Genomic DNA, 24,232 nt, shown 5'->3' on the forward strand with positions numbered 1-24,232 from the left:
ATAAACATGTAATATATTTTCTTGTTTATCTTTACAATACTTTATAAATGTAAATGCGTTTCTTATAAAAAATTGTTAATAATATATTATTTATAAAGCGTTTTATATGTTACATTATATATTTTATTTTTTAGAAATAAGGAAGAATGGAGAAAATGTAAAAAAAATAAATCTGAACGTAAAAGGGATAAAAAGAAGGTATTATTAACTTTCTCTTATGTTTATATTTTTTTTTCTTCTTTTTGTAACACAAATTACTTGTACCTTCAATGTTTACAGAATGACTTAAGTGGTGATTTAAATTACAATAATCCACCAGAAATAGAATTATCCTGCAATGCTTCTGCATTTGCTGTATTTGCTAGCGTCAGGAGTGCTATTTTGGAGAGGCATGCTAAAAATAATGAAATTTGTAGCGTATCAAATTATAATTGTCCATCCTCGCCAGAATATTGTGAAACTACTGATACTGAGAGTGATGATGAGGAAAGAATGTCAACTATACTGAGCTTACCAAAGGTAACCATCAGAGTTATAGATTATGTACATTGGAAGAATCATATACGAGTTCAAATATGTTTAGATTGTAGGTATTGGTTTACGAAGTGTTTTTACATTGATGAGAGAAAGTAGAACAATTGAACCTGGTTTGTGTACAAAAGCACTGTCAGCATTGTTGGATGTATTACAAGGACAACTTCCTGAAGGCCTTAAATCTGAACCAGATGATGTTATTGGTAATATACAAAAATCAACATCTGCACATACAAATTTATTGCTTCTTAATGAACTTCATAATAATCTTCATATTAAATTTTTTTTCATAGATCCACTTTTTGATCTATTATTGGATCTTGCAACTTCACACGGCCCAGAATCAGCAGCTGCCAATGATGGCAGTCATTTGACTGCAGTCGCTTGTGCATGTTTACTGAGTCTTGTGGTTGTTAGAGGAGATACTGGTCGTTTGTTGGCAGCAATAGCAGCTTTACTCATGTGTCCAAGAGCATTAGCAATTCAAAATATTCAAGTAAATCCTTTTCAAAATTCGTAATACTATAGAATATTTTTCTGTTTTCAGAGATTATAATTTATATGTTGTAGATGCCATGTGTATTAACAACCTTGCAAAGAAGTGTACAAGCTGTTTTACTTGGAAAACTTGTACGGCCAGACTGGATTACATATGGAGTTCCTAAGTGTGCTAAGATTTATACTTCTACGCTTAAGTTACCAAATGAGATAAATAATATAATACTAAATGGACGAAGTTTTGTGAGCGATGGAAAGTACCTGTATCTGCATACATGTAGAGGATTATTGAAGATTGGTAGTGGTCATGGAGGAACTATTTGGGGTCATGTGTATGTTCATAAAGTGGACTTTTATCCAACAGAAACGGGTTGGCTTGGTTATGCCAATGTTAGTTTAATTAAGTATAAATTTTTTATGCATAATTATATCTATAAAAAATATTCTTCTAACAATTAATTTTTTTTAGAACACGCTGTATTTTAAATATACACCGAGGAAACAGAGCGAGTTATTAATCATTGATGCAGAAACTCTTGCAGTTACGGAGATTGCCGTTTTAGAAGGTCGTGACTGGTCATCCTCTGTTATGTTTTCCGATGGTGAATGTTTAGGAATGATAACTGCTGGAAAAGATGTTAGTTTCTGCTTTTGAATTAGTGTTTCTAAAATGTATATTAACTAAAAAAGAATATAAATTTTATGTTTTACGTTTTAACAGGATGGTTTTGTAGTCAGAACAATAAATACATTAAGTAATCCAGTAACAGTCGCATCAGAATTGCCGTTAAAATTGGCAAGAAAATGTGTAGATGTTTTTGGATACGCTGCTTTTGATGAAGAACAAACCACTCATACATTAAGTCTAGGCTTTGATGATGAAATAGCTACAGTTACTGCAGCAAAAGAATTTGCGTTAATAAGAACTGTATCCGGAAAAGTAAGCAACATAATGTTTTTTAATATGTCAAAAATTATATAGAGACAGTGAAATATGCATATTATATTGCATATTAAAGGTTCTGTATAGTGGAAAAGGAGCTTCCCTTGGTATGAGAAATAATACAAGGCCTAACAGATGGATAGAAGTAACACTTCCAAGAAAACAGAGGATTCTAAATGTTGCAGCTGGTCATGATGGTCAACATATGGTGATGGTTATAGAAGATGGTTCAGTTTTATTTGCTGGGACTGCTAGGCGCGGAGAAGACGGTGATAATAGTAAGTATATCATTAGTTTATGATGTGAAATTGATAATATGCTTTGGCATATATTTTTATATATCTTTTATTTTTAGACAAAGCTAGACGACAACCTAAGCCAGTTAAACCAAAAAATATATCAAAAGTAGAAGGGCAGTTTATTGTGAATGCAGCCTGTAATAATGGATCAACTGCATTAGTTACAAGGGAGGGTTCCTTGCTGATGTTTGGCAAAGATACATTGCATAGTGACCCGGCTTCAGGATTAGTTACAGATCTCTGCGATGTTTGTGTTGTTCATGTTTCATTAGGCAAAGCTCACGCTGCAGCGTTAACTAACAAAGGACATTTGTATACATTTGGAATTAACAATAAAGGACAATGTGGTAGAGATTTTAATACAGTTCATAGTTCTACAAATAAAGATGTCTCCTCAGTTGCTGTAGAAATAGGTACAGCAGAGGATGAACTTTTAGTAACTGAAGAGGGTAATTATATATAACTGTTATAGAATTATTAAGAAATTATATTATATATATATATATATATATATATATATATATATATATATATATACAATGTAGAAATTATATATTTCTAATGTTCCTTAATAACATATAAAAGGAAATTAATACTCTCATATCTGTTTAGATGGTATGGAAGCTACTGAAGACTGGGAAGAAACAAAAGGAATGTGTCCACCAGGATTACATCAATGGAAGCATCGTGTTTGCATGGTTTGCACAGTATGCCGAGAATGCACTGGCTATAGCATATCATGTTTAAGCAGTATACGTCCAGATCGAAATCCAGGCCAGTACGTATGGTAAATCATACATATAGTATAAGAAATTAAAGTTTGTATTTTCAGGGAATGTGGATGTGGTGAAGGGGATAGTGGATGCGCGGAATGTGGATGCTGTCGCACTTGCGCAAGGAAAAGTTGTACCAGTGGTAAAAATTTGATTTGAAATTAATAAACTAATATTAATCAAACATTTTTAAAAATTATTTATATCACATTGTAGGTAGATCAAGTTCAAATTTTCGAGAATATTTACAAAGATGCTTAGGAGAAATAAAGCAAAAACAGAGAACGAAAGCAGGCCCGAGTACTGCGAAGTATGGATTGAAAACGAAAGGTCCGAATAATCAAAGATGTCTGTATAAAATAGATGTAGTGGATATATTTTAAAATTAAGTTGAATTATGATGGTTAATATAATAATAAATTTTATGCAAAGTAGCTGGGCCAAGTGTGATTCAAAAGATTGCTGGGAAAGTGGCATTAGGATTAGGTACTAATTTAATAAATGAGGAAGGTATTAGCGGAAGTGACATTGAACGAGGTGATGCTGCAAGAATTGCTAGTATATCACCAGCTAGAGTTCCTATACCTAGTGAAAGTCCTGTGGTTCAAGTATCATGTGGCTTACATCATACAGGTAATGCTTCAAAATATATATTAAGTTCTTTCAGTAAATTTATAGAATGAAGTTTAACCATTATATTGTGTTACACACAGTGGTACTCTTACAAAATGGAGAAGTTTATACATTTGGTAGTAACATATATGGTCAGTTAGGTGTAGGAGATTCGATAGCACATGCTGGTCCAGTTCATGTTAAGCTACCAGGGATTGCAACACAAGTTGCTGCTGGAAGCAATCACACCGTTGTACTTACATCAAAGGGGGAAGTGTTTACATTTGGAGCTTTTCAGGTTTGTATTAAGAACCATGTTATCCATGATAACAAAAAAAGCAGCGTAATATATATTTCTTTTTTTTTTCTTTTAACATAGAAAGGACAATTGGGCATAAATTGGTGGAATGGACAAAATGAACTATCAAATTCTTCTCCGCAAGTTAGTCGTCGTTCTGATAGAACACAGCCCCGACATTGTTATCCTAATATAGTTCCAAATATTGGTCCACAATGGGGTAGAAGAGCAACATGGATTGGTGCAAGTGGAGATCAAACTTATGTCAAAATTGATGAAATAAATTCTATTAGTTTAACAAGGAGTACTGTTATGGCAAATAAAAATTGCATAAGTATGTCCCCTTTCGTAAATTATATTTCCATCATTATTACATTGCCAAATGCATCTAATTATAAAAACTTGTTTCAGTTTTAATTCCACATCAAACTGATCATGCAAATTCTTTCAAATGTTTAGTTATAAACAAAAGAGATGGTACTTGTAACAGTTACAGTGGACCAGATCAAGTTGATTTCAGTAATTGTGCGACGTGTTTAGATCCTTTGTATAACGTGATTTGGACTTTTAATCCTATAAATAGTGAAATAAGTTTATATAATATTATATCAACAGAAGCTAGAACAATTCCTGGATTGGAAGAATCCATTTTGAGTCCAGGTTTAGCATTACCGGTAGTTTCAAACTGTTTTGTAACACGTTCTCAGGCTGCAATGCATTTATTGGGTTGTTTGGATACTCTTACACAAGCACAAGATGAAAATTTCTCTATAGCAGAAGAAGATGAATATAACCAATCTAGACACGGAAAAGCATATAGTCGTGAAGATTTTTTTACAGTTAATAGATTTGAAAGTGAGTATAAAAAAGATGAAAACAGATAAATATTTTTTAATATCTGTTTAGTATATATCCTGGGCATCTCTAGGCCATGGTGGTGGTTGGGGATATTCTGCACATTCCATCGAGGCTATTAGATTTATGTCTGACACTGATATCATGTTAGGAGGATTTGGATTGTTTGGAGGCAGAGGAGAATATATAGCAAAAATAAAAGTAAGTACTAATATTATAGTCTTAATACATTATGAGATATTATGCCAAGAGTTATATTAAATATCATCTTAGGTCTTTGATATTGGATTGGATGGAGGAGATCAAGAAACTGATGGCGAGCTTCTATCAGAATCTGAGGAAATACCATATGAATGTGGACCGAGACAGAAATATTCTATTTTATTTTATGAACCAGTTCCTGTAATAGCAAATAGATGGTACGTTGCGTGGGCTAAAATTAGCGGCCCTTCTAGCGACTGTGGTTCTGGTGGTCAAGGAATGGTCACAACAGAAGACCAGTTAGTAAAAACAACCTTTTTACTCCAAAGAATGTAATTTTATGATGAATATTACGTTTTTTAATTGTTTCTTACACTAGAGTTATGTTTTATTTTAAATCTTCGAAGAGATCCAATAATGGATCCGATGTAAATGCCGGTCAAATTCCACAATTATTGTATCGAACTGTTACACCCGATAATCCAACTTCTAATAGGCAAAAAGATCGAACTGAACCCGTTTATGTCTTAAAAAGAGATTTCAGCAGAACAGTCACTAAAGTACGTATCTAGTTCTGATATTAAATGCAGAGTAATGGAAATAAAGGTGTTTCTTTTTTTAGGAATGTTTCCAATCATTAATATCTCTCCTTCAGTGGAGTTGGAATACATTAAAAGCAACATTAAATGATACTATAGCTCATGCCACTTCATTTCACGCACTCCTTGAAGTGGAACGTTTAGTTTACATTAGTAAAGCTAGTTTACGGTTACTTAGAACCTACATCAATGAGATTTATCCTAATCAAGGTATGTAGTGAATTTTATATCAAATTTTTAAGTACTATTTTTAAATAATTTTAATGTCTTGTAGCGGGAAAGAAAACTCCACCTGAATCAGTACGACTAGCAGAATGTATTGGTGAAGTACGTGCATTGTTACATCAAATTTTATCCGATACTGTACCATTAAATACGAAAAGCAAAGGAAAGACGCGACTAAGCAAAAGTAAGTTTACGTGCAATACAATTTTTTATTTTAAATATTGTTTTTCATTTTTATAATGAAATAATTTGTATAGGTCCTAGTGCCATAAATAGTAAGATGACAAATAGTATATTAGACGAATGTCACAGAACATTTGTAGCCTGTTATCATGCATTTTATCCGACAGCGTCTTTGAAGTGGACATGTCTATGCGAGCTACTATCAGAAATTGACAGAGTATGTATACATTTCGCAATTTTATGAATTAAAAGGTATTTATTATATAATTTACGGTATTTTACAGGAGCAAGGGCAATCCGCAAAAGATCGATTGTTATCGGCTGTTTTAGCAGCACTGTGCAATCCTACTATTCGTCTTCGATGTACATTCCCAATTCTAAATAACATCATGGATAGTAGTGATAGTATAAAACGGCAACTTAGTCCATCCGACAATACGGGCTCAGTAATGATAAATTCAACCGAAAGTCATCAATACCCAATTTTAGTCGAACAAATTAGTCATAAATCTCAAGTGGAAAATTCTGGCAAAGAAACATTAAACTGGTCATTTCGTGAGATTCTTGATAGACTATTAGATTTGATTCTAGTTCCTGTGAAGAAAAGTCTTTGTAGAAAAAAGACACAATCACTGCCAGAACTGGTACTTCATTGTTGCTATTTGTTAGCACGAGTGATTGCTGAATTAGCGGCACAATCTAGTGGGAACGAGGATGAACTCCAAGCAGCCTGCGGCAGACTTATGTATACTACACCTTCGAGATTTACCCGAGTAAATCAAACAAGATCGTGGAATACCGGTAATGGCTCTCCAGATGCAATTTGTTTTTCAGTCGACAGACCTGGTATCGTTATCGCTGGAGTGGGTATTTATGGAGGTGTTGGAATGTATGACTATGAATTAGAACTACTTGACGACGTGAGTATTATCTTAAACTTTCGTATAAAACTAATTGTTTTATTGTCGTAAACATTATCGTACCGTAAATGTTGTAGCAAAATAACACAGGCAATGATCCATCTCACACTCAACGTTGGAGTAGTTTGGATTTTACAAGAGGCTCTTTCGGACCAGATGATTGTGTTAATGATATAGCAGAGTTAAAATTTGATAAACCTGTACCCATTAAGGAAAATGTAAAGTACGCTATTAGACTGAGGAATCGTGGAGGCCGTACAAGTAATGGCGATGCTGGTTTAAGCGTCGTTAAAGGACCTGACGGAACTACGTTTACCTTCACGGCTTGCTCCTTAAGCTTCAATGGTGCATTGTTATACGTAAAACATATTGTGTTTCTTTAAATAGGAATAATAACATATATTATCTTTGTAGGTACAACACAGACCAGAGGTCAAATACCGCACATACTTTATCATTCAAATCCCCAAGACTCTGACGGTCAGCATACAAGTAAAGCAATGGTTGAGGTGCAAGCAAGAAAATGTGCTCTTGCTATGACAGCTACAATTATTCAAAGATCAAACGAAATTTTTACGTTAGCTAGGGAAAGGTCGGAAGAAATGGTAGCTACTGAAGTTCTTGGAAATGCGACATTTGTGACAACTCTTCTACCATTGGTTATGGCACATATAAGTCCTCTGACTACATCGGACCCTAAGGTAAGACTAACAATCTTGTAATTTTTCTAATTATTATTATTTTCCGTTCCGGTTTTAACAAATTATTTTTTTTTTTTATAGAGTAGTGTACAAATTCTTACTTTAATTCAAGAAATGTTACCCCATGTTGCGGCACTTAACTTGCTGTCTGCAATGGGATCGACTGAAATATCCCAAGAAAGTGAAGCTCAATCTCATGTTTCCACACCCATTACTTCTAGTCATCATTATACTTGGCTGGAAAGCGATCATCCTTATAAACCTGCTACCGTGTCTCGCTATAAGGTCACCTTCCCAGAAACGGTCAAGTGGTTAACTATCGAATTCACACCAGAATGTGGCACAGCTCAACCAGAAGATTATTTACAATTGTATATTCCAAACATAATCTCTCCTTCTCTTACGGGGTAAGCATAATTAATTCATATTGTCCACAAGTTTCACAGCAAAAAACAATTACGTAATATCATCTATTTTGAGGATATATATATATTTTTAGGATAGGCATATCAACAGAAGATGTACCCCTACATTGGCCTGTATTGCATAAATTGAGTAATGTACCAAGTCAGTGGCCTCAAAACGCGATCGTATTACCAGGTAAGCGATCATTTTGCAGAATAATTTCAGTTGCACGCTTAAACGATATCAATCGATTTAATTATTATTTCAGGAAATGAAGTTACGTTTTCGTTGGAAACCGCTTCCGATTACATGAGGAACGACAGAGCAGTTACATACGGATTCAAATGTCTGGTTATTGGATACGAATGGATAACATCGGGAAATGGTTTGAAAAACCTGGAAATTGAATTATCATTTCTTGGTGGTGCCTGTGCCGCGAGTCTCATGAAGAGAAATCTTCCGTTACCGCCCGTGTCTAGTATGTATTACTTATCTTAATCGTAATAATATTTCTTTCATATAATTCAGAGAATTAACGTTTCTTTCCGTCATACATACGTAGTTTGAAATATACGATCGTATTTGACAATTGTTTCGTTACTTAATGAATTTGACTGTACCTTTTCAGACGAAGAAGTGGAAGAGGATTTGGAACTCATGCAAGAAACTGCAAAGAGGATTTTCTCCGTACATTCAACGTTACTTGGACGAGGATTCGCTCTAGCTTCACCTCCTACGGTCCTCCAGGCGCTCGACGGTGTGCTTCCATTCAGGTAAGTGCTGAATCATAACGCTTTATTTTATGCAACCACTTGCCAAAGAACTGACGTTAAAAAGGAGTAATGCCTTTATTGGTAACATAATGTCGTTCACATAATACTATCAAGTAAAACGAGTACAGAAGATACGAATAAAATCCTTCGTTGTTAACATAATAGAAAATGTTTGTTTATCGTGTTACTTCCTTTTTCGTGTCAGTTCTATCGAAACGTTCAACTAGAACTGCGTATCAAACAGCGAATCGACTGACGGATTCATAAAAAATGAATCGCCTCCGTTGAGTTCCGGTTATAATTGCTTTATTGAAACGCAGCTTATGAATCGGTGCTATTCTATTACGGAAAAATTAATCGACATGGTGGCATTCACGTTTGCACGCGATCAACTGAAAATAACCGATGATCGATTCGATGACGATATATCGTAAATTTTTTCATAAACACGTTACGTGAATTCGTATCTATAATTACGCGTAAAGAGAAAAAGGAAGCGATATACTGAAGGAGGGTATGAGAGATATATTTTAGGAATATCAGGTATCTAATTAGTTGTCGTGTACTATGCATCAACTTCATCTTTATTATCTCCTCGTTATCGATGGTACGACGTCCCTTTCAATGTAAAACAAATTATACAATCGGCTGTCGTTATATCACAGTCTCACGATAATTACAACTAAAATGTCCTTAGAAAAACTTAATCTTTCATCAAAGTACGATAATTGTACTTGTATATTCGCGCGTGCGCTCGTGGATTTGTACGCGTGAATACCTATAGAGCTGGTAGATGAGTCCAGCTTTCATTGGACTCGCGCTAATTCTTCGCGCGCGGTCTCTAATTGGGCGTGCTTGGACTAAGCTCAAGGTAACGACGGGAAGGTCGCTGAATAATCTCGAGAAACTCAGAGAGAACCAATTTTTGCTCGACGCTCGAGGATAAAAAGAAACAACGCTACAAGAGTCGTTACGTGTGGAGCAAGTGGTGGCGATATCAATAATGCATGGCTAACACGTGCGCGAGATAGGTGCACACGCGATGCCACAGAGCTCCGCTTACGGTACTGCTTCGGCATTGTACTTTAAAACGCAAAACGGTCCATTCCAACATCGAACGAATCGTCTTTCGCGAGTCGTTCTCGTTCAACGTAATAGGTATACCGCGGTGTTCCTTCGTTTTTCGAATTCCAAAGGCTACCTTTCACCTCGTAGGTGTTCCACGTGCTCTCATCTTCGACGAGTAAAATACCACCGGTGCTTACCTTGATGAAATAGAGAGGACGACGAATTATATCGGGTCTATTAATCACACTGGAAGCGGTAGCTCGAGGAGCGTGGAACGATACTTAAGCGTGGCAGTCGGTTGTGGTTTTACGTTGAACGTATGCGCGCATTAGTCAGGGACTTGCACGCTTTCGAGATTAGCGAGGGAATTCGTAAACGCGAATCGTTTGCCTTGTGATGAATCGATTGGGTTCGCCGAGGGCGTCCCTTGCCGCTCGTTTATCAAAATTAGATACCGATCGGAATGATAACAATAACAACAATTTATTGGTTAAGTCCAAAGCTCATAAATAAAACATGTCGCAGTGAAATAATACAATAAATTAACGAATACGCAAAGATCGGGCGGGGAGAAAGGGTTTTGAACACTTGAGAAGAATCGAGCCACGCTCGTTGTTTGTTACATAGAAACGGAACGAAAATTTTCTCGTTAATGTAACGAGCTCTCGTAATGTAAGTTTCGTTAATCTATGACGTGTAAGTAACGTAGATTACAAGATTCGATTATCTCACCTCATAGTACGCTATCTTTGTTCTCTCTGCGCTTAATAGTAATATCAGATATATTCGCATATCGATTCATTATTTCGTATTGTCAAGGGGTGTCAGGTAATATCTTTTATTGTGTTACAAGCATAATTGCGATTAGGAACGCAATTAGAATCGAAGTAGGTAGTACAGTGATTTGGTTGGAAGGAGGGGCGTTAAGAGGGTGAATAATTTTGGTTCTCGGTTCGTTTCGAACTCACGAATATTCAGCTACCTTCTATTTTGTATTTTTCTCTTTTGCTTCGAAGATCGAACGTGTCTTTAAATGAATTATGCACGAACTCACATCTGTATAGGGATGGCACTGGTTTCCGAGCGAACGCGCGATCATCGTTAGATAATTTGTCGGTTGTTGGTTCACACAGCATGCATTCGCCTGAAACGTTGATCAACGCGCGACGCGGTGCGTCGACAAGCGTGCTATCGATCGATAAACTTAAATACGACGAAGTACGAAAGGTTGATCCAATCGCGTATCTTACACAAGTCAGCGAGTTTAGGATTTGCCTTTGATCGCTCTCCTTTGTACACTTTTCTCGTCTCGTCTCCTGTTCTTCTTTTTCACCTCGCTCTCTCTCTCTCTCTCTTTCGTTATCTCTTTGCCTTTTTTTTTCCTTGCGTGTATCGGTTCGTCGAAGCTCCGTTCCAATCTTCGCGAAACGACACTGGCCCTCTTTTGGAAGCTACTTAACACGATAAACTTAACTAACAACGACGCGCCGATTATCCATGCACGTGACCTCGATCGTGGAAGAGAGGAAAAACTCTTAATTATGAAGAGGAACGTGACTGCGTTCAAAGAAGACGAGAACGAAGAAGAGAGAAAAAAAAAAAATGGGAGCAGGGTGAGACGCGTTGGATAATTGGCGTTCGTTCGTGATATGTAAATTATGGAAGCTTACGAACTGCCTTGTACTAGGAGGATAGTCGATTAAATTGAAAACAAGAGAGATTCTAGATCGATATCTCTCGTTCTATTTTCGTTTAGACGCAACACGGCTTAATCGATAATAGTACGTGAAAAATTTCTTCGAGGAACCTCCTTCATAGAGGAAGTGCGTTGAATCGCGTTCTTCGTTAGAAGAGTTCCGCTCTAGTCCTGAACGTTAACGATCACCATACATCGATCACTATACGCGTGTTACACAAGCTCTCCTCGACTCTTAACTCGCACTGAGAAACCGGTGCATGTGTTCGTCACACATCGTTGACTAGCACCGGTTTAAAGTACATCGTCTTGTCCTGGTCCGGTTCACAGCTTGTACACGCGAAAACGGCTCGAAGTGTCGGACCACTCGAATTCTTCTTCGACTTGAGCTACCACGGCCCTCGTCGTCGAGCCGTGTGAAGGTTCTCGTTACAATTCGGTAGTCAATGGTTCGGCCTTCTCAACGATTACGTGAAACTCGGTCTCCCTGTAGAGCCTGCCATCGGGCACGACCATCGTTATCCGGCTGTCGACTGGTGCGGCCGACGAGGCGGCTTCTCTGCCGATCACCCCGTTCTTCTTCGACACGACGTCAGGTGCGTTCATCGGCACGCTGGTCCATTTCTTTCTGCTGTTTCGACGACGCCTCCTGCAGCACCAGATGATCAGGCAGGTGAGCAGTATCAGTAGCACGAGTAAGCCCGTAATGATCAGGACGAAGACTAGTATGGATCCACCCAGTGAACAATGTCGTGTCTCATATTCGATGAAACTCGTTGGTACCCCGTTTACTTCGCCGTCGGAGCAGAGGAACGTTTCGGGCGTTTCGTTGATGGCGTCCTGAGGCGATAACATACGGGGTAGCCCGGTGTTCTGTTTGGTGTAAAACCTCGAGTAGACGTTCGTGTAATTGAGAATGTTGTTCTTCCATACGGGCAACATCTGACAGTCGCACGGTTGGTCGACCAAGAGGTTGTCTAGCTCGAGACGAAAGCTACTCCGGTCGAACATCATCGAACCCTCCTCGAAGTTGACCACGCTGTTATTCTTAAAGATAAGATCGTGTAGGTTAGTCGGTAGGGAGGCAGGTGGTGTTCTCGCTTCGGGATCCGCTCGTATACCGAGAAAAGCACCTATCGAGAGGCTGTCGAAGCTGTTGTTCTTGATTATCACCGGCCCCCTCGCGGTCACGTCGAAAGCCTCGCTTTCCAAGCTCTCTACGATACAATTTTGTATCGCCACAGTCCGTGGACTCCTCACGATGAAAGCTTCGCTTCTCACTGTACCCATTTTCACACCGTCTAGCATGAAAGTGTGGTAAACCTCGATATCGTTCATCGTCCTACTGGGCACCTGATCCCCGAAGCTACTACCGATCACGTGCAGGTGGCCCACGTCGAACTTCTTGAACGCTTGTGCCTCGATGCTTTCGATACGACAGTTTTCCAGCTTCAGCTTCTCCGTGTGTACTAGATTCGCGAACGAGAACGCGCTCAGCTGGCCGATCCTTACATTTTCGAAGATGATCGCTTCAACGTCACCTCGAAAGACGAAACTCGGTATCGTGTCGATGCTGCAGTTCCTCACGGATATTCGTGTGCGTGTATTCTGCGGGGACAGCTCGAAGCTCTGTCTGACTAGGCTTAAGTTCGCCACGTTGATCAGGTCAACCGCACGGAGTCCGACCATCGAGGCTAGGCTCGAGTTCATCAGGATCACCGACGAACAATTGCTCACCGCTATCCTGCTGGTGTGCGGGCTCAATCTTTTGTCACCATCGGTGGTTAACACCAATTCCTGAAATCAGACAAACGAGGTTAATCAGCACGTTCGATTTTCGATCGTTAAAAATTTCTACGATTAGGACATTTTGTACAATTAGAAAATTCGAAGATGAACGTAGAAAATAGCGAAGAAATGAAACTTTTCGCGCAAGCTCGTGCAATCCGTTGCACCAGACGCGGGCTCTTAATAAAAGGCTGAATAGCTGCAATTTTACGTTTAACCACCCTAATCGTTGGGAACACGCGCGCGACTGCAGTGTCGCGCGCCCTTAGCTATTAACCAGGCCAATATCGTTATCGTAATCACCGGCTTAACTTTTCCGTAGTTGGCCACCGGGGTTTTCCTATTTTCACCGGTAAACGTCGCTACGAAAATTTTCGAACCTAATGGTACTCGGTCACGGATCCCGATGTTTTGTACTTTTTCTCGCGTCTATCGTGTTTTTTATACTTTCTCTGTAGTTTACTCTGCCATTGAAATGCTTCGTTATATATTACAAGTGGGCGTTCTTCGTTGACACTGTTTCATCAGTACTGTTTATCGATGCACGTTCTCGCTTTGTGTTTCGTATTCGTCGATTCTTGTCGATGAATAACAAAGCATCAACGTCCAGCGAATCGTTTCTCGAGTTTGTCTTCCTTTAAAAAGATACTTTTGCGAGGGCACGTTCGACTAGTCGGAAGCACGCTAGGAAAAGCGGTCTTGAAAAAGGAAAGAGATGGGTAATTCGTCGATGGATAAACGATCTCGTTAACTCAGATACAGGCGCGTCGTTTTTCTACCGGTTATTTGCTCATTCATTTTGCGTTTTTATAAATTCATTTGCACGCGGCTTGCAGAGCACGTTGGTGTTACTGCAAACGAAGCGTGCTCGATGCCACCTGCCACTTTGCGGTTCCTTGTTTGTTAAACAATCGATGGCGAAATGCCACGCGCATACCTGCTTGTGTCTACCAGCGGTGGAACTGATCCAGATATCGTTCGCGTACACTGACTCGATTCATCGGATTATCGCGTTTTTCCTCGCTAACGAACACCTGATAACGAGTCGCTCGTGGAAAGCGCTGCGCGTTCTTTCCATCGATTGCCCGATGATTCAACAAGGTTGTTCTTCGTGTAATCGTAGGTTCGACGGAAATCTACGCACAGATAAACGAATTATCTTGGCTACGGTACGTTCAACCGCTCGCAAGTTTCTTTTACTTGGAATAATTCGTTGGAATTTCTTGGAACAAAGAGAAGGAAAACAAAGTTGACAAGTTCGATGTAAAACGATTGTAAAATAGTGTGCCGGAGTTTCGGCAGAGCGACGTGTTTTGGTAAAAAACGGTTGAAGGCGGTTATTAAGCCACGGACGAGCGGAGGCTGTACATTATTCAGCGGGTTCGCGGCGAACGAAGGAGTTTCGAGGTTGGCCACGACACAAGCGGTGAATGAAGGATGGAAAGAAGGCCGTGCGTGGTGAATGGGGAAAAAGGAGGGCGCGAAGCGGATGAAAATAAAGAAGGGCCTGGCCCACGTAGTGCGTCGTCGATAAAAGAGAAACCTTTGTGCCCCTTTTGCTCAGGTACGAACGCGGGCACGCGCGTTTCTCCGTCTCGCCTTCGATGCAATCTCTCCTCTCGTCCCTTTCCGTCTGTCCGATCTTTGTTCCCGTCTCATTGTTCTTGGTCAATTCTCGACACACAATCTCCTGCCATAGAAAAGATTACCACAGCCGAAATACTTGTCTTCGCGTCTACAGCTCGTTTTTCACGTTCGAACAATTACACGCTCGTCCAGCCAACGTTTTCGTTTCCGTCTCTCGGAGTTTGCTCGCCGTCCATCACAGTCCACAGTGGGACAGACCTCTCTTTTTTCCACGATTTCGTCGCTCTTGAACGTACAAACGTGGTTACAATGGCGTACCACGAGCTTGCACAAGCCCCTGGACACGTGTAACATGGAATATTCTCCGTTTTCAAAAATGCAAATTAATAATTAGGAAACGATTCGAGCGTTTCAATGGATTCTACGAGAATTTAAATTTTGTTTTTTTACGGCCTTGTTCTCCCGTGAGAAACGAAAGTTACTGTATAGCGTGGAACAGGGTTGAGACGGGAGTACCAAGAGGAAACAACAACGCGGTATTCCTGTTTAACGTCTGCTCTTTATTCTCTCGGCTTAAACCCCCATGCGTATCTTTCGCGGCACGTAATTCTATCGAGCGTAACCTCTCATAGTCTGCAGATGTTTTCGAGTATCAAAAATAAGCATAAAGTACGCGACTGCTTAGCGTCGAGAGACTGTTTCTCGATTACACCGTTGATACCTGATGACGCGTTGAAACGTAAATTTTCACCAATTAATCCGTAGCGTATTCGCTTGCCACGTTCGACGAGCCGATTTTAGAGAAAAAACGATCATCGAGTTTAATGGTACGCGTTGTCCCCCGGGTGTTTACCAATCCAATGAAACAACATTGAGCGTAATTTTAATTAGAAAACACATCGAGTGCGAACATCGATTAGAGACGCGTTAGGGACGTTAATGAAATTATACCTGGCAAGGGACTGTTTCGACGATTTTCGACAAGCCACGCGTATCGGGGAACAATTACTAAGATTATTCGGTGAAACGAGACTGAAAACGAAATTGGCCTCATGGAGGATTAAATTGGGACGCGTTCTGGTTTTTCGATTATGGAATCGCTAACAGTCGTACCGTAAATCGAGCTTCCTCGCTAAGCAGGAGAAACAAAAGGGGAAACAGCGAGAGACCATTGAATGCAAAGACGTCCTTTTACAATCTGTAGAGGATTTATGCGAAATAGTTTCCCCTGTGAGGGCGTTATTACTTTCTGCCCTTGTATTTTATTTCTTACTCGCTGCTCTTTTTGTTTAATGTAAATGAAACGCGTTTTTAATATAACGTTCGTAGAAACGGTAGAAATACGAGATGTTCTATTAGTCGAATAACGAACACCTCCCATTTTAACCATCCACCGCGGTGGTATGCATTTTCTCTATCGGGAAAGCGCTTTGGCGTTGAAATAATTTCCTTTCAACCGTGGTGGGCGATTAAATAACAGGTCAATGGCTTGGTAATCATCGTTTTCCCGAATCGACGGCGAATTCTACCGGTAGGTTCCAGACGGTTGTTCCTTTTTTCACGGTTTGGTGCCTCGAGACAGTTTCCGCTATCGAGGTTCCATTTTCCAAGTATTTTCATATTCGAGCGCCTTCTCGTAAATGGCGCCCTTACGTTCTCTTCCCTGCACCCGCTCAGTGCTTACGGCTATTACTTTTACGCGCCTCACAGAGCGCGACTCGCGTTCTTTATTTCGTCCTTTCGTACCTTATTTCGACGTCTCTCGTTATGGGAAATGCGGCCGAGTTTAAGACTGTACTCGCTAAAAGGTTCTCTCGATTATTTACTGTATCGTCAATTATTCAGTGCTCGCCGGCGGGCTTGACAACTTTATCCCCGTTGACTCTCTGCCATCGGAACGCACGGCTGGAGGAGTGTTCTCTTCTCGAAAGTAAAATACCGTCACGCCTGTTTCAAAACGAAGCTATGTAGAAAGAAAGAGAGAAGATAAGACGTTTCTATCGTTTCCTAGACGATCATGGAACGTCGAATTTCTTTTCTTCGGCGACACAATGGGCCAAGCTTTTTTATTCGGATCGTTGGTATCGTCTTGGTTCGCTCGTGTAAATACGAGCTTGAACGTATTACGCGAACCTAATGATTTTACGTATTACTCGTACCGGCGAGCGTCTCGTTGCTAAGGCTGCCAAGAAGCAGATAATGGGTCTGAATAAGAAACTCCAATGAGCTCGGCGGAAATGGGAAAAGAGGAACAAGAAAACGAGACAGAGACCGGTAAGGTCGGACTCGGACGGGGTAAGAGAGAACGACAGAAAAAGAGAGAGAGAGAGAGAGGAAGAGAGACGTCCAGTCTCTCTCGATATATTCGTAGTCACGAGTTGACGGCGCGACAAATTGGCTGAGCGTGTTCGTGAAATGCTGGCTGTATTATGCGAAATCCACGGGAGAACTCGCGGTCCCGCTATACGTTATAGAAGTTGCCGCCTCTTTTTCTTGCTTTCTGCTTTTTTCCCTCCTCTTTCACCACCATTTTCTTCCTTTACTTCTTCTTCTTCGTTGTTAGCTAAGGTTTTCCTGAAACGAGTTCCCTTCGCGGAATACATTGTGTCCTTTTGCGAGCAACGTTTCACCCCTTTTACCGGCAAGTTGGCAGACAGCGCGCGAAAAGATGCCGGCTGCCTCCGCTCATTTATTCAACGGCCGAGTCGATTTGAATTCTCCTCTTGAAACTCGTTGCTAATTGGTCTCCTGTTACGCCGACGTCTCTATCAAAGGTATCTTCGAATACCGCTGTATTCTGTCGATCGTAAATTGATGGCCCCTGATTATCGACAATTCTAAATCCATTTCTTGCTTGAAATTCGCATAGAGCGTCCACGTTCTTCGTCGAATCCGGCAGCAGTCCTCTGGATTGTCCACGACAGACCAGGCGATCTTCGAGGCCGATGATATTCGATCCGTAATTTATCCGACCCACGATCGACCACTTCCTTTATTCGCGCACGCGACACGAGGCGCCTACGCGAGTCTCGATCGCGACTATATCGCGAATTCTCGCAGCAAGCATTTTCACGCTGTATCAACGAGAAGTGAAAATTTCACGCTGCGAGCTCCGATCTACGCGAAACGTTCGTACGGCGTCAGTTTCGAGAATTTACTCTGCTGGTAAATATCGGCAAATCGAGGATTCATATAGATTCAACTATCTATTACGTAACGTTTAATCGTGCCGTTCGAACCAATCCAGTTTATGTATCGTCGCAGAATTCACTCGGATTTAAAATTCACCGAGCTCTTCGAAGCTCGTGAAAATTTATCGTTTCGCTGGTAAATCTTATTCTTCCACGACTTCTTTTTAACATTCGCGGAACAAATGGCGGCACGTTCGAGCCGATTGGTTTTCACGACGTGTAACCGGTGTTTGCTTCCCGCGGACATTTCGTCATGGACGAGAGCTTTACGGATCGAGTTTACGGCATTGTGCCTTGGATTGTGGCACGGCGCGCGGCGTAATTTTCCTGTCGCGTCGCTTGGAAACGTACCGACCTGTATCCCCGGGGATAAAGAACGCTTTATCTCGGCCCATAACGACGCTGGGATGCTTCCAAGGGCGCGCGATAAACGAAACTTCATTGTGTACTGGAATTCGTAGGTGTAATAATAGGTGATTCGAGGCGGGACCTTGAGACAACTCCTCCTCTCGATAACATACGACGTACATACAAGCTATTTCGATCCAGATACATCGAATCTCGCGAGCTTCTTTCCATTCTTCGAAACCGTCTTATTTTCTTGCATGGTTTTTCATCTATTTAATCAAATATCGAAGATTCGAAGTATGATTATGATCAAACGGAAAATGTGATAGAAAGCAGGGACAGATTTAACCATGTTGTTCTCTTGGGATTCGTATAATCCTAAATGGATGGTATATACATCTGGCAAAAGATATTACTAAAACGTAAATAGTTTTTAAATATTTGTTTTCGGTATTCGAAACGATGTTACCAACTTTTTATATTTCACGCTTTCCATGAATGAATTTTTACTATACTCTGCGAAATGAAGAAAAAACGAGGAGAACAGCAGGTTTAAAGGAAGAAGCGGGTGGTGATGGTTTCCCTGGAGAAAGGTCTTCACGTGACCGCGATCCGTCAAGAGCGGCTGTCATTTTTCCCAGCATGTAGCATTTTTCCCAAGGCGGGGGCTGTTACCTGAATCAGTCCGGTGTAATAAATATCGGAGAAGAAGGGCGAGGATAAAGGATGGGGTGGAAGACGGGTGGGAAGAGGCCGCGCACCTTACCTACCTGCCAGCAACGTCTGGCCTGCGATTTGCGTAAACACGCTTTAATTTATGGAGGTTTTGCTCTGCGTGAGCTGGCCGCACCGCCCTCGCAATTTACGCGGGAACCCCTACGCGCCTCTGAGATTAGCCTCTCTCCCTTGTCTTCCGTTTTTATTTTGACAACCCCTCGTTGCGGCGTGCTTTATATTTCTTCCTGGGGCTCGGCACGCTTTTAGTCGAGGGGTGGCTCCGGTGGAATCGACGCGATGATGGAACGACGATCGGATCGCACGTAACTCGGGTTCTGGCCGCGATAACGACCGTTCGTGTAATTTATCCGCTAAAAAGTCTCGTACCTCGAAAAATCGAGAGCGTTATACACACGGCCGCTCTCTGTTGCGTGCAGACTCGATTTAGGTCTTTATCTTTTTCTCGTTCGATAGTTTGAAGCCACCGCGGAATAATATAGCACGGCGAAGAAAGAAGATGTTCGCCGGACCCTGATGTTGCATTGTCTGCGATTTTTCGTGAGATAGAAACGGCTGGCTGCGGTCTATCGTCGAATTCGTGGGAAAGAAGGGGAGTAAAATAGGGAAGCAAAAAAGAGAGAGAGAGAGAGTGAGATCTAAGACGGAGGACGGAGGCATGCAGTAAGAAAAGATTCGAGACGACGATTGGCCCGGAGAGGACGGCTCTCCTGGGCCAGAGGCACGAAATGAAATCGACGAAACGAAAGGGGCCAAGTTAAACGCGATGAGCTATTTCGCGCCAGACCGAACAGGGAGAGAGAAGTTTCTTTCTTCTCGGAGGGTTGTGAACAGTGTTCGCCGAGATTTAGAACGACCCGCGTAAACTTGGCTAGTCCCTACGAATTCCTCTCCCAGGACGTCTCTTTCCTTTTATTCCCTTCCACGATCTCGACCGTGTTAGGTGTATATTTCTCGTACGATAAGATCGAGTCGCGTTGTAACGTTAGAGAGATAAGCAGAGTTTCTTAGGCTACGTCTACGGGGAACATACCTCTCCTTCCTCTTTACAGTCGCAGGTCAGCCTGCCGTGAGGATCGCAGAAGCAGGGAGGATAGTCGCACCTGTTCATCGAATTGGTTAGGGCACCCTTGAACAAGCCACACCAAAAGAGTCCGAGGATAGCGCTTCCCAACACGAATTTCGTTGCTCCCATTTTGCGCCTCGGCTCACGTTCTCGATCCACCCTCTTCTTCCTTTTCTCTTACCCTCTTCTCCTCTCTTCTCGTCTTCTTTTATACTGTCTTTGCTTCCTTTATTTTAGCCAGTAGCCTCTTTATTCCACGCGTTTACACTCAGTCCGTACCAGTTGATTCTACGTCGAGTCGACTTGGATGCCGTCTCGACATGTTTGCGTCTTGGATTTTCCACGAATCCAATCACACCACTCTCCAGAAAGCCCCCCCTTGAACGATATATAGCGTCGACGTCGAAACACAAATCACACGATGATACTCTGCGAAAAGGGCGGAGAACGCACTAGTCCCGTGTCGGGTCTGACACGCCACGCGCCACTATGTAATTCTGTCGGTCATATTGCAGTCAGGATCATAACCTCTCCCTCTGGACAACTTTCGTGGATGCTTCACTCCGAAAGGTCGTCATTCGAGCTGTCGCGAGACGGTTCCAGTTCGACTACGACGTCATCTCCGTCGTTATTTTCCTTCGTTCAACCGGAAACATCCAATTACACCCACGATACCGTGCAACATCGTTCAGCATCACGACCAGTTTCCACGGATTTTTATACTCCCATTCGACGTTGTCCGAAATTCCAGCTGGAACGATAGAAAAATGGTGAAATTCTTGGGTGGTTCTAACGTCCCTCGCCTGCTCTCTCTCGAAAAGATTCTACGAATTTTTCTCTACTTCCTCGTCGACGTGATCCGATTTGATAAATCGAGCCACTCTAACCCACAAGATCGTTATCTCGTTCACGGTACTGCGTCTACGTGAACGAGAATTCCCTCTATTACGTATTTTGTTTACCTTCTGGCCGATTTTTATTCCCCGAACGAAAAGAGAATAACGCGTGCTATCGTTACGACAGTGAATCACAGAGGCGTACGTCGCGATGAAAAATCCTCGTGATCTCGTTACTCACGACTACGCTATAATCTCTCTTTAGCTTTCCTTTCTCTCTGTGTACTCTCGCATGACTAATTATAAACGTCTCCCTACATTCCGTCGCTATCGGGGACTTTGACGCGTCGCCTGACTGCGCGTGTTGTCGTGTTTAAAAACTTAAAGAATCTCGACCCACGCGAGATCCTTCTTCCTCGTGTCAGTCGTTACTGGTCGATCGTTCTTTCAACGTCGTCTGTTTTCGTCTCGAAAAAAAGGAAATGAAGAAGAAGAATAGAAAAGAAGCAAGAAGGAACAGACTTCGGAGAATTTAGCAACGTTTCGAGAACATGGATTTGCGCCATACGAAACAGTTGTTGGCAAGTCCAGCCGAACTGATTTACGTTTAAAAACGCATACGCGAGACCATTATTCTTTTACATATGCTTGGAGCGCGCAAGTGGCGCGCAACTTCTCTCCTGACGGGATTCGGTGCTCGAAAAGCACGTGACACGCGTGCACCGACCTGGCACACGCTCGATACACATGCCGTTCCAAGTTAAACATTTTGCCCTTCGGGGAACGCGAACGCGATTACACAGTTACACTGTACTTCTCGATTGCTCGAGCGCAGCCTGATGCAGACTAAATTCACCGTTGCTACGTTCTCTAACATAGAATACGACATACAACAGCCCCTCCATTCCACTTCGATTCCAGGGCAAATACAGTAAAATCTCGTATAACGCGATCAGGGAATTGCTAGCACGCGATCGTAAAATTCCTTAAAAAGATTCCATATATGTATACATATGTGTGTATGTGACAATACATTTTGGAGGTGGAAGAGTATCTTGTTTAAACAAGGACGGTATTTGTAATCGATTCGCTGCGTTTGATCATTCTGCTTTGCTGAAAATTTAACTCGCGATATGCATATCGAATTGACTCGAAAATTAGAGTTATGTAATAACTTTTGCACGATAAAGAGGACTCTACGTTATGCGTGATAATTATTTTTACACAGAGTTACTCGTGTTACTTCAGAAAAGAATTTATTCGAATATTTTCGCTGTCGTTATAACGCGGAATGGGCAGTTTTACTGTATTCCACTGACACACACAACGACGCGTTGCCGGATCGTGTAAAAGCGCGCCGAGACGTTTGCTTGTAATTGCTATCGTTCGAGCGTTGCGTAATTGCGTGGATCAAACTGTCGTGACACCGAGTCTACTATCTACTAATATCAGCTTGTTTACAAACGTATGTATGTATATTGCGCGGAATTTTTGATCTAGTTTCGAGGAGGTCGTTCAAATACGTCTACTCGTTATCGCGGTGAAACTTTTTCAACTCTCTGTAAGCTAAATTCTGTTTGGTTCTGACAGAGGAAGGATTACAGTTCGTTATAGGTTTTTACGTTAGTTTGAAATCGAGGAACTGATAATTAGCGTGTGACGATTGTTCAGTTATGGTACAGTGATATTCTGATAAAATATAATAAGTTATAGGTGAGTGAATGGAATAAAATTTTTTACCTACAGATATACAAGTCACCGTATTATCGATATTACGAAATTAATCCTTTGACAATGTAATAGAGTAACAAAAAATTCACTACGATCGTGTCAGAAAATGAATTACATTTTAATACATTCCACTTATCACGGGCAATAAATTTCAATAATCGCCTTACGTGTAATAACGCTTGAAACGTGAAATTTATAATGCTATATTTGACAGCTTGTTCAATTCGCTTATGTTATACTATGAAAAGGTTAACGATATTTGTCTGACTTCCTTTTCATTTAGCTAGTTCCATAGAAACGATCACTGTTCTTTGTGTTTCTCGAATAGTCGCTACGATCCTTCGCTACCGAATAAAAATTCCATCGAAACAATACGAGCGTGGGCGTATCTGAACGATCTTCCGGTGAATGAACGTATTTTCAAGAGTGGCGCGAAATAAGAAAGATGCACGGGTTATCGAGATAGCGGCGAATAACCGTTCCCTTGCCTCGACTCCTCGGTGAAACGACTGTTCATTAAGCTGCAATTTCGCGGCATTCTCGGGACAGGTCGGCCAGTGTCGCGCGAACGCACGTGTCACAGTTTCGTGTCCGACGACGCGGTCGCTTTTAAATATTCCAGTGTTTAACGAACGAAGAATCAGCGTTCCTTACTCGGAAACACCGTTAAATCCTGGCAGAATAATTTTTTTTTCTTCTTCGAGAATAAGTTGAACCATCGACTCGTATTCCTCAACACTCACTTGTCTGGTAATTCTGCTCGGAATCAAAACTACCCTCGGGAAGAGAGATCACAGGCTTAGTATAGCCGAGCCGGTTGTACGAACAGAAAGATTCTTCAGAGAGAAAAGGCAAAGCTCGCGCTAATTCGGCGCGAAAACGGCAAAGAAAGTTCGTTTGTAGAAACGTAGCAGGCGATTTTAATGAATTAACTTTCCATTCGTCGAGCGAGAATACAAGGCGATGTAGAGGGGTTGGATGAAGAGAAACAGCGCATCAATGGCCGTGAAAAGGGTGGCGCGAATGAAAGGCGGGTCCGATTCGAAAAGGTCGGAGAAGAATTTTTCCGCGAGCTTGACTCCTCTCGACTGGCTGTGCTCTTAATTTCTTTCGGTTCTTTCTAGCCCTCTCTCTGTCTCTGTCTGTTTTTTACAGGCCGAGCTTTACGGCGATATCAAAAACTCGAGTCGACTTGTTGATTAATCTAACGAGCGCACGGGTCGATTTTCTTGTTCGTCGTTTCGGCGAATTAAAAAAGATTTTAATGCGTCATTACGCGTCATCTCGGACGAGGTCTCCGTTAATCCCGTCTGTCACTGCGAATGGTAATAAACGTAATTATGTTTACGCGTCGAGGGGGCGCGACT

The 24,232-nt window shown here is 41.4% G+C and overlaps 2 protein-coding genes across 6 annotated transcripts in view; one reads left to right on the forward strand and one right to left on the reverse strand.

Annotated features, from left to right (window-relative positions):
- Positions 1–24,232, forward strand: part of Hiw (MYC binding protein highwire) — a 267,335-nt gene that overhangs the window by 938 nt on the left and 242,165 nt on the right. For all 3 annotated transcript variants that reach the window (XM_072015067.1, XM_072015079.1, XM_072015072.1), the window contains exons 2-30: positions 135–198; positions 280–519; positions 584–737; positions 828–1,030; positions 1,105–1,422; positions 1,502–1,669; positions 1,754–1,972; positions 2,052–2,253; positions 2,331–2,723; positions 2,887–3,052; positions 3,107–3,189; positions 3,264–3,395; positions 3,483–3,680; positions 3,761–3,957; positions 4,039–4,291; positions 4,369–4,812; positions 4,886–5,013; positions 5,086–5,312; positions 5,393–5,573; positions 5,636–5,822; positions 5,887–6,021; positions 6,095–6,237; positions 6,305–6,940; positions 7,018–7,285; positions 7,355–7,641; positions 7,723–8,048; positions 8,141–8,241; positions 8,315–8,524; positions 8,675–8,819. In XM_072015067.1, coding sequence (XP_071871168.1) covers positions 135–198; positions 280–519; positions 584–737; positions 828–1,030; positions 1,105–1,422; positions 1,502–1,669; positions 1,754–1,972; positions 2,052–2,253; positions 2,331–2,723; positions 2,887–3,052; positions 3,107–3,189; positions 3,264–3,395; positions 3,483–3,680; positions 3,761–3,957; positions 4,039–4,291; positions 4,369–4,812; positions 4,886–5,013; positions 5,086–5,312; positions 5,393–5,573; positions 5,636–5,822; positions 5,887–6,021; positions 6,095–6,237; positions 6,305–6,940; positions 7,018–7,285; positions 7,355–7,641; positions 7,723–8,048; positions 8,141–8,241; positions 8,315–8,524; positions 8,675–8,819 — 6,408 coding nt within the window. The remainder of the gene's footprint in view (positions 1–134; positions 199–279; positions 520–583; positions 738–827; positions 1,031–1,104; positions 1,423–1,501; positions 1,670–1,753; positions 1,973–2,051; positions 2,254–2,330; positions 2,724–2,886; positions 3,053–3,106; positions 3,190–3,263; positions 3,396–3,482; positions 3,681–3,760; positions 3,958–4,038; positions 4,292–4,368; positions 4,813–4,885; positions 5,014–5,085; positions 5,313–5,392; positions 5,574–5,635; positions 5,823–5,886; positions 6,022–6,094; positions 6,238–6,304; positions 6,941–7,017; positions 7,286–7,354; positions 7,642–7,722; positions 8,049–8,140; positions 8,242–8,314; positions 8,525–8,674; positions 8,820–24,232) is intronic.
- The window catches only part of LOC139993501 (uncharacterized), a 123,377-nt gene continuing 108,530 nt past the window's right edge, over positions 9,386–24,232 (reverse strand). For 2 of the 3 annotated variants that reach the window (XM_072015292.1, XM_072015286.1), the window contains 2 exons: positions 20,266–21,049; positions 9,386–13,380 (listed from right to left, as the gene is read on the reverse strand). In XM_072015292.1, coding sequence (XP_071871393.1) covers positions 12,013–13,380; positions 20,266–20,427 — 1,530 coding nt within the window. In that variant the 5' untranslated portion in view covers positions 20,428–21,049 and the 3' untranslated portion in view covers positions 9,386–12,012. Of the gene's footprint in view, positions 13,381–20,265; positions 21,050–21,260; positions 22,834–24,232 lie in introns of those variants that run through there. The other variant, XM_072015302.1, reaches the window with a different exon arrangement.

The sequence above is a fragment of the Bombus fervidus genome, chromosome 2 (assembly GCF_041682495.2).
Source record: "Bombus fervidus isolate BK054 chromosome 2, iyBomFerv1, whole genome shotgun sequence".
Lineage (NCBI taxonomy): Eukaryota > Metazoa > Arthropoda > Insecta > Hymenoptera > Apidae > Bombus > Bombus fervidus.